The sequence below is a fragment of the Carettochelys insculpta genome, chromosome 11, assembly GCF_033958435.1.
Source record: "Carettochelys insculpta isolate YL-2023 chromosome 11, ASM3395843v1, whole genome shotgun sequence".
In the NCBI taxonomy this organism is placed as follows: domain Eukaryota; kingdom Metazoa; phylum Chordata; order Testudines; family Carettochelyidae; genus Carettochelys; species Carettochelys insculpta.
In genome coordinates this window covers 15799495-15818391 of record NC_134147.1, presented here as the reverse complement: position 1 = coordinate 15818391, position 18897 = coordinate 15799495, and the positions used below count along the sequence as shown (strand labels likewise).

The 18897-nt window shown below is 43.0% G+C and overlaps 1 protein-coding gene across 1 annotated transcript in view; it reads left to right on the top strand.

The window, feature by feature from the left end:
- PHF2 (PHD finger protein 2) overlaps positions 1–18897 on the top strand; it is a 192611-nt gene that overhangs the window by 133533 nt on the left and 40181 nt on the right. Inside the window, exons 6-13 of the mRNA XM_075004894.1 lie at positions 1081–1267; positions 3532–3694; positions 5773–5860; positions 7221–7327; positions 10359–10450; positions 13278–13367; positions 15609–15971; positions 16506–16625. Coding sequence (XP_074860995.1) covers positions 1081–1267; positions 3532–3694; positions 5773–5860; positions 7221–7327; positions 10359–10450; positions 13278–13367; positions 15609–15971; positions 16506–16625 — 1210 coding nt within the window. The remainder of the gene's footprint in view (positions 1–1080; positions 1268–3531; positions 3695–5772; positions 5861–7220; positions 7328–10358; positions 10451–13277; positions 13368–15608; positions 15972–16505; positions 16626–18897) is intronic.

Here is an 18897-nt window from a genome sequence, read left to right as displayed (position 1 = left end):
TTAAGTGACATTTGCAAATGACCTGTGTTGGTAAAACAAATCTTTGTTCTAAGTATTGACTTGGTTTAAGTAAAAGGTTAATTTAGCTCCTGCACTAGTTCACTTTTACAGTTTTTCATGTCAGCTTGTGATTTAATGTGTTCAAATGATCTCCCCAAGTAATACTTCCTCCTTGTTTGAAGTTCCTGAGAAATCACACAGTCCAGAACTGGCTCAAGCCTCATTGTTTGTATTAAGAATGGAGAGCTGTGCATAGACACAATGGTGCATAGATACATAGGCTGGGTGTACACTTGCCCCCAACTTCGAAGAAGGCATTGCAATCAGGGTGATGGGAGATTACTAATGAAGTGCTGCAGTGAATATGCAGCACGCCATTGGGCTCATAGTCCCCCATGGCAATTTTGAAGTGTCAGACTTCAAAGTGCCAGCACGCATGCAGCGGTAGGCATGTCGAAGTTTGACACTTCGAAGTTGCCGTGGGGGAGAATTAGCCTAATGAAGTGCTGCATATTCACCACAGCACTTCATTGGTAATCTCCTGACACCCTGATTACCATGCCCTCTTCGATGTTTGGGGCAAGGTTAGACAAGCTGATTGCTGTGCATAGACCCTATAGGCACATTGGTACCAAGGGCTGATTTCTCAGCCCACGTGAGCTCTTCTGAGACATGACAAAAAAAAGTCGCATGCTCACTGTATGCCACCATACAGCCACTACCCCTAAACATCACAAGATTGGCGCTCTAAGCCAGGAGCTATTTGAACAATTTTAATAATGCTACCAGATCAAATGCACAGATCACTAAAGGGTCATCATGTTTCCCAAAGAGATTGAAACCCCACCAGTGTCTGCTTCTGAACACTTCTCAGCATACTGTAAAAGTATATTTTCCTTGTGCCTGGTCAAATTCTGATCTTAATTACTTTGCTCATAATTTAGAGTAAATCCATTTATAGGTATGGAGTTACTCCAGATTCAGATGGATGTAACTGAGATCAGAATCCAGCCATTCTTTCCTGTACATGATGTTTAGTTTGATCTTTATTTAAAACTTTTTTGTATTTCCTCTGTTAAGAATGTCCAGTTTTGTAGAACCGCCTGACATTGTGAAAAAGTTGTCTTGGGTGGAGAATTATTGGCCTGATGATGCTCTGCTTGCAAAACCAAAAGTGACCAAGTACTGTCTGATATGTGTGAAGGACAGCTACACAGATTTTCACATAGACTCTGGAGGAGCATCGGCTTGGTACCACGTGTTGAAAGTAAGGAGTTATGTTTTACTTCCCGTTTAACAACCGGTTCAGTTCTTAAACAATGATGAAATACTGCTCAGCAGTTTGTCTAAGATAAAGGGTAACAGTGAATAAAAATATAGGTCCAGGTCCTCACCTCTTGTAAGTTAGTGTAGTGCCATTAGTTGGTGCTGTGCCAGTTTACACCAAAGATCTGGTCCATAATGTATAAATTGCCTAAATCATCTCTTTCAGAGAACTTGAATGTAGGTTAATTTGTTAATATTTGTGTAGCGCTTTGTAAGGCCTGGTCTACACTAGGGGATAAAATCAAATTTAAGGATCTTAGGTTGATTTTGGAAACCGTCTTCACCACAGCACTCAATGTGTTGATTTTAAGGGGCTCTGAAGGTCAACTTTTGTAGTGCCAATTTCACCGGGAGTAACTCCGAAAATTGAATTTTTAATATCGACTTATGCAAGTGCAGACAGCAGTGTTATTAAAATCTATTTTATGGGCCTCCGAAACTATCCCACAGTGCCCGTCAATGTGTCGTTTTCTGGTCATCACTTCACCTCTGCTGCTTTCCAGGTGAGCAGGAAGTAGATGACAGGAAGCAGTGGTCATCAGCCCAGGAATTTTGAATCCATTTCCTTTCCTTTCTGGCCAGCATGGAGAGCAGATACCAGGAGCACACCTCTTCAGCACATCTAGTAGCCATGAGTTCCCAGGGTCACAAAAGAGCCCCACCATGGAGCCACCCGGAGATCCAGGACCTCATTGCAGTGTAGGGGGAAGAATCTATCTTCGTGCAGCTCAAAGGGAGCAAAAGAAGTGCCACTATTTATGGAAAGATACCATAAGGCATGATTAAGAGAGGGTATGCCAGGGACGCTCAGCAGGGTTGTGTTGAAATCAAGGAGCTCAGGCAGAATTACCAAAAGAGCAAAGAAGTTAGTGGTTAGTTTGGGTCATCTCCCCAGAAAAGCTGCTATTATGATGAGCTTCATGCTATTCTGGGGACAGACCCAACCTCTTCCGCCCAAAAAACGCACGGACTCCTCAGTAAGTGTTGCTCAGCAGGATGATAAACTTCATTAGTTAACATACTTTGCAGTCCATGCTTTGGGGTTGGGTGTGGTAGTGAGGGTTTTCACACAGTTGGAGGCTGTTTCATAAAGGGCAGGGAAACAGCATGAGAGTGTGTGTATTTTGTGGGGTGGGGTGGGGCACATGCTAGTTAATGGCAGGAGACTCAGGACTCTGTACACTCACCCATAAACTTGGTTTTCAAGACATCCCTGATTTTCATTTCATCTTTCTGTGCTCTCCTGTTTGCTCTTGTGGCTGGTTGCTGATAATTACTGGCCAGGAGATCTGTGTCTGCCCCCCACACTGGCATGAAATTCTCCTCCTTCACCTCACAGATATTATGAAGAATACAGTGGGCCCCAGTGACAAGGGTAATGTTTTCTTCACTGAGGTCTGCGTGGGTCAGAAGGCACTTGAACCTGGCTTTTAAATGGCCAAGGGCACATTCTACCACCGTTCCACACATGCTTAGCCTGTGGTTGAAGAGCTTGTTACTGGGGTCCAGGGTGCTTGTGTATGGCTTCATGAGCCAAGGGAACAAGGGGTAAGCAGGGTCAACAAGAGTAACTGTGGGCATTTCCATGTCCCCAATATTGATTTTTCTGGTTTGGGAAGAAAGTACCACTCTGAAGTCTTCTAAACAGGCCAGAATTCCTGAAGATTTGCACCTCATGCACCCTTCTTCATCACCCCATGTTGTTGTTGGTGAAACGACTTTTGTGATCCACCAGTACCTGCAACATGATAGAGAAGTACCCCTTGTGGTTAATGTAATGTTAATGTGAGGCAATCTATTGGGGATGCACTCAGTTGACTTTGTGAGCAGGTTGAGACACTCATCTTTGACTTTATAAAATCTAGTGTTAAAAAGTCAACTTTAATAAATTTGATTTTATTCCCAAGTGTAGACATATCCTAAGTATAAATCTCTCCATAAATGTAACCTTTGTTAGTATTATTATATTCTGCTGTTATTCTTGTGTAGTAGGTCTTTTCCATCTGTCCCAAAGTCTGGGCAAGTACCTACTAGTAAAGAACTTTGTAAACATATGATTTGTTTTTTTGTTGTGTCTCTCTACTAGGATTCTATCCACAATTATCTATCAAACCTTATTTAAATAATGTTCAAATATGTACTCCAACAGCCATTCTGTTTAGTTTCCATGTTAGTTGCTAACTGATTTTTTTTTCCCCAAATCAGGGAGAAAAGATATTTTATCTCATCAAACCAGCCACTGCAAACATTTCCCTGTATGAACGCTGGCAGTCAGCAGCAAATCACAGTGAGATGTTTTTTGCAGACCAAGTGGATAAGTGTTATAAATGCACAGTTAAGCAAGGACAAACGCTTTTTATCCCATCAGGTGAGTAGGTTGCTAAAGGTGATCTACATAGAGGGTTCTCTGGAATATTAAAAACAAGCGGTGCATTGTGCGTGCAAGTTTTGCCTAATTATAAATTATTCTCTTCTCTGGGGAAAAACGTTATTTCATGTACTTACTCAATTGACCTCATCAGAGGAAGCAGAGATTCTGTGTGCCTTGCTTTATTGTCATTTACATGATGCATGCTGTACAGCAGATATTCGTATAATTTAAACCAGGGAGGCTTATTGCTTGTCTGTCATTTCATTGCTGAGCAATGAATACTTTGAGCTCTATGGTCCTCTGCTTTCTGTCCCGTAAAGCAAAAGTCTGGGAAGGGAGCAAGAATTAAGAGGCCTCAGCATAGAAAATCTATTTTACATAAATGTCTGGCTTCCTTTACTGTAGTATGTGAGCAAAGCACCTCACAATCTATAGGTTATTGAGCCTCCCAACACCCTTGTGAGGAAGGGAAGCGTTTTCCAGTTACAGGACTGAGAAATGGCATCTATACACCTTTCCCAACGTCCCACACAAAGCTTGTAGCAGGGCTGGAAAGTGAACCTGGATCTCCCAGTTCTTTGGCCAGCACATTAACCACTGGACTGCCTGGGAAAGTTTTCCTGTTTGGGGCAGTCCTTAGGCTTGTTTTCCTGAATCAGGATTGCCACTAGAGAAGCAGAAACTGTGGGCCATGTGATCCCTCCTTCAGAATTTGAAAAATGTGGCCAGTTTTAGGGTATGTCTACGCTGGGGAGAAAGTTGACCTAAAATATGCAATTCCCACTATGAGGTCGCTTTTTCCTGCCATACCCACAGTGGGAGGTTGACAGGAGAAACTCTTCTCTCGACGTGCTAAATTGAACTCCAAAAGATCAACCACAGCAGCATTGATCTTCCACTGAGTGTAGACAAGCCCCATGCAGTGTTGTCTTTCCTAGTGCTGAGGAGGTAAAAAGGAAAGCAAATTCGGACCAAAGAGTATTGTACTGTTCCACTGTTTAAAAGAAATAAGCTCCTGGGAGAAAGAGGAATTATTTAAGGTGATCTAGGAGTAATTGGACTAAGTTGAACAAAGTGCAGTGTTTTGTCTGAAAATCAGAAACATTTTTTGAATGGTTGAAAACCCTCTTGAGGGCAGTGAGGGAAGCCATTTAAAATGGGACTGGCCGAGGCATTAGAAAATCTACCAGAGGTGACAATCCTGCACTATTAGCAGGATGGACTGTGACGTTTCTTCCATCTGTGAAAGAGAAATGTTCAGATTGAAAAAAGGTATTGAGAGGCCTTAATTTCAGTAATAAGTGTGGCTAGCATAGTGGAGCCTTTGTTTAATTTGCAGTCTCTAGGTGCTGCATTAACACAAATAATTAATAATAAGAATATTAATCCTTGCACTCACACCTTACGGGCAGCATCGAGAGTATCCCTATTTCTTTCTCTGTGTGTTGCTAGACTCAGTTACGCACTTGAATTTTGCTTTGACTCCAAAAAGGGGAAAGTGGGTGTTTTCCTGATGACTTTATGTGAAACTGGTGGAGTAAACACTCTGCAATTTATACAATCCACTATGAGAGGGAGGTTAAGTGAGGGTGGGTTTTTGTATGAAAATAAGGATTTGGAAAACACCTGTTCATAGCATTGTACTTGAAACCCTTATCGGGAGTTGTCAACACTTGGGAGTTTTTATACTTGATGGTACCACTTTGTCTCTGCTGTTTTTCAGATGAACAGTAAAACAATTGTTCTCCAAACAATCTGTGCAACATCTTTCCTCTCTCTGTGATCTTGCTACTGAAGTTATCAGTAAGCCTCCTATGGAAATTAAAGGTGCTCCGCACCATACAAGATCAGGCCCTTATGTAGAGTGTAAGCAATGGGGACCACTTCAGCCCTGATCTAAGCATGTAGTTGTCCAACAGAAAACGCTTTGCTCACTCAAGGGCTGAGTTGGGTCCATGCTCTGGATGGCCGTCGAGGAAATGAGATAGCCTGGATTGCAGCAACATGCTCTTAACAAATTATCAGGGCTGATGGTTTTATTCAAAGTGTCTCCTTTGTTTCTCTGTCTTTTATAGGTTGGATTTATGCAACGCTCACGCCCGTAGACTGCCTAGCATTTGCAGGACATTTTCTACATAGCCTAAGTGTTGAAATGCAGATGAGGTATTTTGTCTGTTTTTAACTATACCTTACCAATTTTATCTATAGTTTGACATCAGACATAGCTTCTGTTTTTGGAATAATTTGTTGATTGGATATCTGAAATTTTGAGTTAGGATGATTTTTAGTTGTAAGTAATTTTGATTTCCATTACAGGTCAAAAAACCCATGAATTGAGCCATATTCTCTTTTAAGAATTAGCTTAAATTATTTAATAGAGTAGAACCCTGTATATCTGACCTAAACGGGACTGAAGGATGGTCAGATAGCAGAAATATTGGATAATACAGAATACTAACGAAAAATGGGTATAAATATCTGTCAACTCAGTTTTTTACTAATTCCATTGAAAACACAATACAAACATTCTTAAAAATTGTTATATTCATCGTTGCAGATAAACAGAATGTCGGACAATCAAAGGTTGGATAATCAGGGTTCTCCTGTAATTATATTCATGCATGATATGGGCCAAATTCAAAAACAATGCAAAAGTTAGACACTTCTACTTTTTTATACTCACGTGCACTCGGACTCTCCAAGACATTACTTCCATTTGGCCAGATTAGGGGTATCTAAAGGTATGCCTGCACTTGGATTGTGGAATTTAACTGCAGATACGTAGACACATCCAGGCTAGCTGGTCAGTGGTCTAGAGGTAACAAAAAAAAGTGAGTGAATGAACCTAAACTAAACTTCGTATCCTCCGCATGAAAAGTAAATGGGGTAAACACTTTTGAACCATGTTTACCTGGCACTATGCTGTTGATCTTGCTAGTCTGTGCTCCAATAATGAAGAAGCTGCCACATATGGTCTTCAACATGGGGGTAACCACCCAAGTAATTACCAGGCTTCCATGTGGGCTTGTGTAGCCTCCTCCGGAAGTCTGTGCTGCCACAGATTCAGTGCTATCAGTTGGTGAGCTGGCTAGGTACGGCTCCATGTGCTGCCAATATGGTCTCCTGTTGCAGTGGAGACAGAGTATGTTGTTTTATTTTACACATGAAGGCACCAGATAAATAGGCTACATCACTGCAGGAGGTGCACCTCAAACCACAGTGTGCAACCTTCTGAATGTGGCCTTCCAATGGCCCAGCTGGAGACCTTACCAATAGTAAAGGTCTTTTCTGAGGTCAGATAAATCCTGCAATGAGACCATTTTCCATCCTTAATTTACTATGTCTTTTTACTTGTGTTATTTTAGCATTGTGTTTTAGGATTGATTCCAGTCTAGTTGATTGAAAATAGAAATCTGGAAAATAAATCCAAAGACGTTTGCATTCTAGCATGTCAAAGAGCTATACTTTTGCTCATAATGCTGCTTGCAGTCCATCACCCTTGCATTTTTGCTTTGTATCACAGAGCGTATGAAGTGGAAAGGCGGTTGAAAATTGTCAGCCTAACCCAGTTTCCAAACTTTGAAACTGCATGTTGGTATATGGGAAAGCATCTGCTAGAGACATTCAAAGGTAAAACACTGTTCTGTGCGCTCTGTTTTCTCAGCCATGGTTAGGTGAAGATAGAGTTACCATTATTTTCTGCTTGGAGGGAAGGCCAAAAGATGGGCAGAGGCCAAAATCTCTAGTTTTTGATCTTGCAGAATCAAGTTGTTATAATTTACTTACGATAGTGACAGAAGGTAAGGAAAAATGGTAGATCAGCTGGTGGATGGGCTGAAAAGTACACACACCAATTTGGAAAATACTAGTTGACTTTGGTCCTATCTGACCTAGTAGGATAACCGTGTCAGCTATAGTACAGTAATTCCCCCTACCATTCATTTAAAGGCTTTATTACAGTAAACTCTTTCATATCTAGCAGTCCTGGGACCAGGAGATTGCTAGATATTCAAGTATTCTAGACAAAAGAGAGGGATACCTAGCAGTGTATAATACCAAAAAAACAACAACAAAAAAACCCCCAAGATTACATATTAAGAAACAAACAAAAATGTATGTGGAGTACTTTATTTACCAATAACAATAGTATTGTGCACTGTAAACTTATACTGTATTTACTGTATTTATTTGTATGTACTTTCACTATACTGTACTTGTGGAAAACATAACTAAAATTTACTTAAGGTTAAAATGCCAGTTATTTGAAACTTTTGGATGATAGAATGCCACTTAAGACAGAGTTTACTGTACATTTCGTGGTGCTGAGAGGAGCTCATCTCTGTTGCTTATCTATGCTAAGACCCCAAACAGTTTAGCAGAGTTTAAGACAGAGCTCAGGTCCGGCTAATAGTATCCCAGGACAATTGCGTTGTAACTTAAATCCCCTGGGAGGGTACAAGAGCTTTTCCCCAGAGTCTACGTGCCAGGTTTGCACTCATGCCCTCTGATGACCTGTCTAAATTAGTGCCAAATTCTGCCTACCTTACATTGCGTAATGCTTCATTTCTGAAGTGCTGCGCCGATTTTAATAGAACTGCTTGTTCAGCAAAGTGCTAATCATCTAGCTGCATGGGCAGCAGAATCCAGTCATTTGGGAACATCAGTGTGACTTCTGCAGGTTCTGAAGAGCAAAGTTTTCTGAGGTCGCAGGAGCTACTAAACTTTATTGTTTCAAAGTTAACAGATGCATTATGTGCAGACATGCCTTACACTCCAGGGGTGGGCAAATGCTGGCTTCTGTGCTGGATCTGGTCCACCACAGTTAGTCCCTGGTCGGCCCTCACCTGTATATTTACCTGAGCCTCCACTGCTATTGGGTGATTGCAGCTCTCGATGACCACGGATTGCTGTTTGTGGCCAATGGCAACGATGGAAAGTGATGTCTCACTCCATACCAATTTCAACCGCTCCTACTGGCTATGAAGGGTTATCCGTGGACAATGAGAACTGCAGTTGCTTGATACCTGAGGAGGCAGAGGTCACTTTATTGGTGGCGGCCCTGCCGAGGTCTAATGCTGTTGGGCTGTTGCTCTTTTATTACCCATCCCTGCATTATACAGGCAGACAGACACACAAAGTAGTTTTATTTATTGGGAAGAAGGGTGCTTTCGAAATTGGGGTTCACTTTTAAAGGAACCCCATCTTCACGGCTAGTTTTCAATTAGAAAGCAGCACTTTTGAAGCTCCAGGTGGCTGCCATTATGCAAATGAATCACTGAATATTCATATCAGCCCCTCATTAGCATTTCTGTTCGGCAGTATTTACATACCCCTTCCAAAAGGAAGGGGAAGTGTAGACATGGCCAAAGAGAAAAGATAAATTATCTACCTGTTGAAAGCAGTATATTATAGGCATCTACTCTTCGGCAGCCCTCTTTAATGAAGTATTTTAGATACTAATTTTGTATTGAGAGTGACCATAACTGTTGATAATATCATTTAATTCTAGCAGAAGTAGAAGACAGCAGCAGATGTACAAGGCCTGTTTTAAAACCTGCCATAGTCAAATGGGAGTCCAATCACTGATATGAGCCAGAAAGGTTCCATGTCTCAGGACCAGTGTTAGTGGGATGTCCAGACAAGTGTTTACACACTTGGTGATTAATTTGAGCTAACTGGGAATCAGTTCATTTCAATTGTAAACTCAGATAGAAACCTGATGTACAGGAACAGAGCAGAGTAGAAGCTGCTTGAGGAACAGATTAAGACACAGTAAATATACTTGCAATTACTATAAGGCTACGTCTACACGTGCAGCCAACATCGAAATAGCTTATTTCGATGTTGCGACATCGAAATAGTCTATTTCGATGAATAACGTCTACACGTCCTCCAGGGCCGGCAACGTCGATGTTCAACTTCGACGTTGCTCAGCCCAACATCGAAATAGGCGCAGCGGGGGAACGTCTACATGTCAAAGTAGCACACATCGAAATAGGGATGCCAGGCACAGCTGCAGACAGGGTCACAGGGCGGACTCAACAGCAAGCCGCTCCCTTAAAGGGCCCCTCCCAGACACAGTTGCACTAAACAACACAAGATACACAGAGCTGACAACTGGTTGCAGACCCTGTGCCTGCAGCATAGATCCCCAGCTGCCGCAGAAGCAGCCAGAAGCCCTGGGCTAAGGGCTGCTGCCCACAGTGACCATAGAGCCCCGCAGGGGCTGGAGAGAGAGCATCTCTCAACCCCCCAGCTGATGGCCGCCATGGAGGACCCAGCAATTTCGACGTTGCAGGACGCGGATCATCTACACTGTCCCTACTTCGACGTTCAACGTCGAAGTAGGGCGCTATTCCTATCTCCTCATGAGGTTAGCGGCTTCGACGTCTCGCCGCCTAACGTCGAAGTTAACTTCGAAATAGCGCCCGACGCGTGTAGACGTGACGGGCGCTATGTCGAAGTTGGTGCCGCTACTTCGAAGTGGCGTGCACGTGTAGACGCAGCCTAAATGTTATAGATATGATTTGTTTTCCGTGAGTACAGCCTATTGGCTCCAAATACCTGTTCACCCCTCACCTCAGTACACAACTAGCCATTTTTAATAAAGCATTTTAGATAGAAAATTGGTTGAATGTCATTGATTATTTCTTTTGCTTAGGATTGCACAAAGCTGGGCAGCAGCCGCCTTCTCATTTAGTCCAAGGGGCAAAAATTCTTAATGGTGCTTTCAGGTCATGGACTAAAAAACAGGTAGGAAAATACTTTTCTTTTCTTTTCTTTTCTTTTTTTAAATATTTTGATTCATTTGGTTTGTGTTCTAGCAAGGACAAAGAAAAAGAGAGAAGAATAAAAATAACAATACCACTAATTCTGGTTTATTTTAGAGAGGGGCTCATCTTCATAGTGGAGCACCTGTTGGCCTGAGATACAAAAATAAGTCAGGTCTACAATGATGTGCATAAAACTGAAGTTGTTGCTGCTTCTTGAAACCCAAGGATTGACAAGACATATGCCTTGCAGCTAGAGAAGCCTTCAAAAGATTCAAGAACTTGCAGGCCTGAATCTCCTCTCAGGATATGTCTAGAGTGCAGGCTTCTGGTGGGAGCTCAGAGATCTCCCAACAGAAGTCTGACACTCCAGGAGCTTTCTGCTGACATCCCAGTCATCCTAGTTCCACTGGGAGAAGGGATGTGTCAGCAGAGAGGGTTTTCCTGACATTTGTCCCCATGTAGACGGGCCAAATGTCAGGAAAGCCTCTCCCAACAGAACTGTCAGCAAGAGATATGCAAATACATTGCTCAATTTGCATATCTTTTGCCAACAGATCTCTTCAATCTAGACACAGCCTCAGATACACCAGTTACATCTCAGTTAACCTTCCTGATGTTATTCTTGATTTACATGAGTGTTAAGTGAGAGGAGAGCAGCTTTAAATGAGTCCTCAGAACTCCTCTGTTAAATCACAAAACAGAACAATAGCAATATAAGCACAGCAAGTTTCCTCAGATTGTACAGTCTTATATGATGTAGCTCAGCCCTGATCGAGAGGACCCCCTGTCAAAGGTACAAGGCTCATCCAGTCTCCATACCGATTCAGCACTTGGCTTTTCTGCTCAGTCCGCCAGTCATGTCTCAGTTGTGCTGAGCGTGTTCTGATAAAATCTGAGGAGAACTAATGCCATCAGTTGTTGCACATAAGCCACCAACAGCTGTGAAGTGGAGAACATTTTCATAAGCTACAGGTTGCACCTCCCCTATCCCTCACCTTTGAGACCTGACTGGTCCTGGATGATGGAATTTGCTGAACGAAGGGAGGTCCCCTTCTCCAGCCACCCAGTCTGCTGCTGCCCACCCATCTCTAGCCCCAGATATCTGTTAGCTCTTGCCCAGACCTTGTCCCCTGCTGGGCTGACACCAGCCTGGCCACTTTGGGCTGCCAGCTGTGGAGGCTCATTCCAGCCATGGAAAACTGCTGGACGTGGCCCCAGCCCTGGCCATGAGGGCACCAGTACACTTGGCTCAATCTAATTCTTGACCTTCCCCCCCACCCCCCCACTCTCTGATTTGCTCACCTTGATTATCTTTTTCTGATTTGTCCTCCTTGCTTACTGTTTTTGGTTCTCTGTGCCTTAAATATTGAGTCTGTTCTGGTCTGGCTATGGTCTGAAGAAGTGGGTCTGTCCCACGAAAGCTCACCTAATAAACTATTTTGCTAGTCTTTAAAGTGCTACTTGACTGCTTCTTGTTTTGATATGCAGATTGGGTGTCAGAATGGTCATGTGATTGTGTCAAGAAGAGCAGACTGGTCTCTGCTCACTGTCACCCTCTTTGTCTGCCTCAGTGGTCCTCAGCCTTTCCTGACTACTGAACCCCTGTCAGGAATCTGGTTTTTGAGTACCCCAAGTTTCACCTCAGTTAAAAAGTAACAGAGAGAAAGTTGTGCTAGTCTTCATACTATCAAAACAAAAAAGCAGTAAAGTAGCACTTTAAAGACTAACAAAATTTATAAAGCTCACCTAATAAATTATTTTGTTAGTCTTTAAATTGCTACTTCACTGCTTTTTTGCTCAGTTAAAACTATTTGTTTACAAGATATGACTCCAAAATATGCAAGTGTCACAGTGTAGAATTTACTGAGCAACACCTGATTTTCTTATTTTTACTGTATAATTATAAGAGGCATCGGTCAGAATATACTTACATCTACATTTTAGTCCGGTACTTGTTGGCCTTGTCTGAAATTCAAGCTCCAGATGGCGGAACTGAAGCCTGAAACTTAGCTCCATGGTACCCCTCCCCCCCGCCCTGTGGCACTGATTCTTGGGAATTTCCCTGTTTTTCCACCTCCTAATATCAACCTTGCACTTGTGACCCCACTGAACTCATCCTGTGACCCCTCCTGGGGTGCAGCAACCCCCAGACTGAGAAACACTGATACAGATGGGTTGAGTACCTACCCTCTGGAAGACCTCTGTGTACCCCCAGGCATATTTGTCTCCCTGATTGAGAACCACTGGTCTACTGGGTAAGCAGCTGTGAAACAGTGGGACAAAAAAGTACAAACAAATAATAATGCATAGGGGGCTGGTGCAGTTACTGATATCAGAGCCTGGAATGTTGTAACAATGCATACAAGTGCAAATTTTATTAATGCTACCAGGGACCCACTCTGGTAGCAAGGGATTATCTGTTACCCTCAATTAAGAAACTCTTCTGAGAGATTCTCAAAGCTGCCTTCCTGGTGAAGCTGTGGGAAATGAAATTCCCAAAAGGAAGGTGCAGAGGGAGGAAAGGAAGGAAGTGTTACAGTTGTAAAATCATGTTAGTGTACAAAAAGAACTATTGATTTTATAAATTGTGATCCCTAGAGATTAGAAATAACACACTGACAGGGTAAAAACATATCTGTCCCTTCTTAAATGGAATCATCTCATGATGTTTGTGTTATTTAATTTATTTATTGTGTTATTTAATCTGCACAAAAAGAAGAAAATATAGGTGGGTCAGTGGACACATCTTTTGTTTGTGTGTAAAAATAAGGGTGTGAAAATGTCACATGGGCTGTATTTTGTTCTAGGCTCTAGCAGACCATGAAGATGAACTCCCAGAGCATTTTAAACCAGCACAACTTATCAAGGACCTTGCCAAAGAAATAAGATTAAGTGAGGTTGGTGCTCTTCCCAGAATATTAACTGCATTTTTTGTAAGCCTCACCATAAAATTCAGGAATAAGTGAATTCTGTTCCTATCGGGAAAATTAATGGAAATATAGGAACAGTGATGCTGTTAAGGTCTTTTGTCTCCTGTCCTGTTCCAAATCCCCTTTTATCCTGCCTCACAGTTTCTTCACCTCAACTTCACTCTACACCTGCTCCTTCTTATTGTCCTCATTCCTCCCCTTCCTCTTGGCATCTGTCTTGTTCACCCGCCTCTCTTCGTGTCTCTTTAGCTAATCCCCACCTAAATCCAGTCCCCTACAAAAAAATCATGGAACTAACAGGATGTTTGCCACCTTCAAAGTGAACCATGTGCTCGTGTGTTACAATCCTTCCCAGACCTTCATCTGTGCGCCTGGTTAAAGTTGATGGCTCGTGAGGCAGGTCCTATCTACTGCTACTTGGTGCAGTGTCGAGCTCACCTGCTTCCTAGTCGGAACTGAAATAGTTACTATTGCTACTACAACTGTCATACCCAAACCTACAGGCCGTATACAGTACGCCTCTTAGTACACACGCACGCTGCCCATTGATTTGGTGGGAGGCCTACAATAGATGTGGAATAATAAACAGCGCCATATGTTTAATGACAGATGCGCTATGATGCTCTGTATTGTGTTTTGAGACAAACATTTAGTTTTCCTTCACTTCTTTCCCTCCCTTGTCTTACGTCGCTAATGTTGAAATCTCTCTTCCTTTTATGTCTCCTTACCCAGAATCAGAATGACAACTTAAGCAGAAAATAATTTCTTTTTAATAAAAGCTGTTCTTTTTAATGGGGCAGCTTTCTACTGCTTATTTTACCTGGGGGTGTGAAACCTGGTTCTGGTGCATTCATCACATTCATTTGGAATGTATCGTCTTATGTCTGATTTGCATTTTAAACACAAGGTCACCTAATTCTGTGAGTTTCTCCCCCACCCCCATGTTGGAATTCTCTGGGAAAGTAAAAGGGAAAACAACAACCAGAGATCGAACTAAGGAAATATTCACTCTCTGCATCTTAAAATATAGCTAGTTAATGTTAGCTTCTTTAACATGCAACCAGCCTTTCTGCTCATGGAAGTGTAGCTGGTGTGACTGGCTCTTACTGTTGGGAACAAGCATCCTGAAAATCGAATGTACCGGTACAAATAAGTCTGATAACTAGTATGTTTATCCAGAGTGCCTGTGGATCACTCCACCAGAGTCCCTCGTGTGGTGCATTTTTGTGGCTCCTTTTGTGCTACCTTTCTGGAGTCCCATGGATGCCAGAGCAGTTGTGATCTGAGCTGGCTGTCAGCAGCTCCGAAGAAGTGTTCTGGGATGTGGGGATCAGCTGGATGTAAGGGAACCTCAGCCTCCCCCCTTTTACCTGTCTCCCTCCTTGACATTGGTCACTGGGAACATGCTGGAGAGCTGGAGGTCTCCTGAGTCCTAGGTAGGGAATCTCCAGTGACTGGATCTGTCATCTTCAGGACACCAGAGATCAAAACCAATGACTTATACGTACAGGTGGATTTTCTTTCAAAGGATTTTACAGACAGGTTGATTGGGCTGTTAATAGGTGACCTCCATGGCAAAGCCAGTCACTGTAGCAAAGCCAGTGATGTAGGTTATTCACTCTGCTGGTCGAGCCAGTACTGAATCAACTGCTCCAGCATAGCCTTACAGAAGGCTGCAATGCCACGGAGTACTGAAGAGACATAAAGGATGGGATTTTCAAAAGTGCTCAGCATTGGGCTAGTGGTGCTCCTGTGTAGCCCATGATAAAACATCAATGGGAGCCAAGTGAGGATGGCACTTAGACAATAAACTCTTTGGGGCAGGAAGAGTGTTTTAGTGCACGTTTGTACAGTGCCTTGTTTAAAGGTTTTGTGACGGTGGCTCCTACAGATATTAAAAAACATAACCGAGCACTTCTGAAAGTCCTACCTGTGGCCCGTTGTGTTCATTACAGACCCAGTGGACATTTTTTCAGGAGTTTTGGTCCTGGCCAGGCTTGCACTGAGGAGGAGTGGAGAAGATTTTAGGCAGGCACGTGGTGTAATTTTTAGTAGGTTACGGTATTCTCCATTGCCCGCCCAGTCTGGGCCTGTACATCCCTACCTTTACTTGAAGGGACAGGCATTTTATCTCTCATGGGGAAGGGGAGATGCTGCAGAGTCTGGAAGTTGGAGCTGAATGTGTTTCCTTGTTCTGCCAAACTACAGAACGCGTTTAAAGTCAACAAAACGGAAATGAGTGCCAGCGTGAAGGGAGAGGAAATCTGTCCTGTGGAGAAGGAGGAAGTGCCGTCACCTGTAGCAGAGACACTCCCTCAACCACCTGCAGAAAAAGTGCAAAAAAAAAAGACTCCAAAAGCTGTGAAAACCCCCAAACCTCCTAAGCCCCCCAAACCACCTAAGCCTCCCAAACCCCCCAAGATGCCCAAAACGCCAAAAGTCAAGGGAGAAGGGAAGAAGAAAGGAAAGAAAGTGAAGGAAAGCCCACCCCCCGCCATTCCAAATCTGGACCTTCTGGAGGCCCACACAAAGGAGGCTCTGACAAAGATTGAAACGCCAAAGAAGGGGAAGGTGCGTCACACTGTTCTACAGTCTCTCGGTATTTTTCAGTAGCATGGGGGAAGGCTTATGTTCAGGTGGCTCATCCAGGAAAAAGAAAAACACAGTGGTTGAAATCTTGGCTCCACTGACATCAGTGGGAGTTCTTCCATGGAACCAGGTTGCCTCCCATTTTACTTAATATGATTTCTTATAGAACCCTATTTAAACAATTAAGGCTTTTAAAAAGTAGCTTGTATGCAGTTTGTGAAACATGCCTGTCAAGTAACAGGCATGAGGTCAAACCATTCCTTGTAGTGATCTTGGCAAGGAAGAAACAAAGCTAATTTTCTAATTTCTCTGAGCATTAATATTTTATTGGATTTCCAGCTAGTGTGTCAAAAAGAATCAATGTTAGTGTGAGTTTTGAGTGTAAAATATTCATCTTCCCGATGATTCCGAAATCTGTTTATAAAGGGAGAGGGGTGATTAACTTGGGAAAATTGGAGCTCATCTCCTTCCTGCTTAAGAGTATGTGGTGATATTTTTTTTTCCTTTTTTTTACAGGCTGCAAAGAATGTTTTAAGTGTTCCTGATAAGGAAGTTGTTAATAAGCAAAATGAGGTGGAGAAGTTTGAAATTCGAGAGCACAATAAGAGCAAAACAGAAGCCAAATGGAAATATAAGGTGAAGCCCATTTTTAACTTGTGCTACTGTGCAGGAGTAGTTTAGGGCAGTGGGAAACACTAGGAATGGAAGAAGAAGCGGAGCACGTTACAGCAGAGCACAATGTACAAACATGGGGCCTAATCCCATTCTTGTTCATAGGCTTAAAAGTGTAACTCCATTGAGTGCTTTGGTGTTACTCTGGATAAACAGAAGTGTAAGCACAGGGGGAATCGGGCCCCCTCCCAAATTATGGAAAGATCTTACAACAATTATGGAAAATTAAAAAGATTGTGAGTCAGAAAATAAATGGGGATGTGTAGGATGGCACATGTTATTCGCCTACTCAGTTCACACTGAAGCCAGCAAAAGTAACATCAATAGGAGCAGAATTAGGCCAACTCTGAATAGTGTTACCCCCCCAGCATGTTGTCTCAATTCTGAACCGAAAGAAGCTGGTTTAAATCGGCAGTAAATGCTGGTGAAATCAGGAGACTCAGTGCTGTCCAGCCAGAGCTGAAGAGATCCAAATTAGGCCCTTTTCATATAAAAGTTTGCCTCACTGAGACAGACTCTTGAGCTATGTAGCATAGGTTGAATTCCCTCGTGGCGTGCAATAATTTGACTGCAGACCATTTTGGAGCAATACAAAGGATGTAATCCATAACATTCATTCTGTAATAATTGAAGTCTTAATTTCAGAGCATTCTACAGGCTTCTAGGAGAAAGGATTAATCATTCCTTAAATGAAAACAGCCCCGCACCCCAATCACTCATGCCAAAATACATACACATGCACAGGATAACTATATCCTCCTGTTAATCTGAGTCAGGAAGCTTCTCTCCTTGCTCCAGATCACCAGCTGTAGAGTTACCAGGCATCTGGTTTTTGACTGGATTGCCCAGTCAAGAGAGGACCCTGGCAGCTCCAGTTGGCACTGCTGATCAGACCATGAAAAGCCCAATCAGGAGTGCAGCATGGGTCCAGGGCTAAGGCAGGATCACTAATTGTCCAGCTGCCAGGTTTCTGCAGACCCTAGGTTCAGGAGTGGCCAGGGAAGCTCCACGTGCTGTCCTTGTGCCTGTAGGCACCACCCCCTGCAGCTTGCATTGGAACCATGACTAGTCGTAACTGTGGGGATGGTGCCTGTGGGTGTCACAGCAGCACACAAAGCTTTCTGGCTGTCCATCATCTGCTTAGGGGCCACAAGGACCTGGCAGCTGGTTCCTGGGAGCCATGGGAAGTGCTGCCAGGCCCCTATTCCACCCGGCCCCTGTCGCAGCCTGGACTCCCCTCCTAACAGGACCCCACACCCCAAACCCCTGATCCAGCCAAAAACCCTCTCCTGTGCCCTGAATCCCTCATTAGACCCCCCAACCAGAGCCCACACCCCCAGATCAGAGCCCATACAACTCCTTGTACTCCAGTCTCCCTGGCCCAGCTGGGTGAAAGTGAGCAACGGAGGGGGAGGGGGATCGAGTGAGTTGGGAGGCAGGCAGGGGTGTTTGGTTTGTGTGATTAGAAAGCTGGCAACCTTAACCAGATGATGACTAGTGTGGATACTGTATTTCAAAGTACACCAGCTGAGAAGAGAGCAAAGGTTGTATTTAAGCAAAAATGCAATAGAAAGCACAAACGGATTTGAAGTTAAATCCAGAAATGTAATATGTGTAATAATTATCATTGCTAGTACTGGGGATTAAGTGGCAAATTCTGAAGCTTTCCTTGTGGAAAGAAAAGGAAGTATTATCATATTCCATCCTTTTCAAAAAGGGTACCTGTAACTGTCTAAGTGTTACACATGTGACATGAAACCGTTTTTCTCCCAGAGGGACTTGCCACTTGAAAGAGCCAAAATTAATATTGTTCCCTATTGCATTTGGCTCATTGGATTTAAGCAGATCCCACTTTCAAGCTTTCTTCTGTATAACAAGTTCAAAATATTACCAGTGGAGGGAGGTGTATTTGAAAACAGCGGGTGGCAATATCATTCCACCAGAACAATTCTGCGAGTGAGTAATCTCAAGGAACTGTTTGGATTAATAGAACTGCTGCAGTGTAATGAATTTGATTGTAACGTCTTTGATTCCTTAACATCCTCTACTGCTATTAGTCTGCAGAATTTTAGTAAGGGGAAAATACTTATACTTTGGATTTTTCACATGTAAAGACATGCTTGAAACTCCTACCCAAAAATAAAACCAAGGAAATATTGTTGAAAATTTGTGCTTCCTTGCAAGATTGTGAACACAGTGTTCACTTTTGCCCTTTGTTGTGCAGGTACAGTTCTGA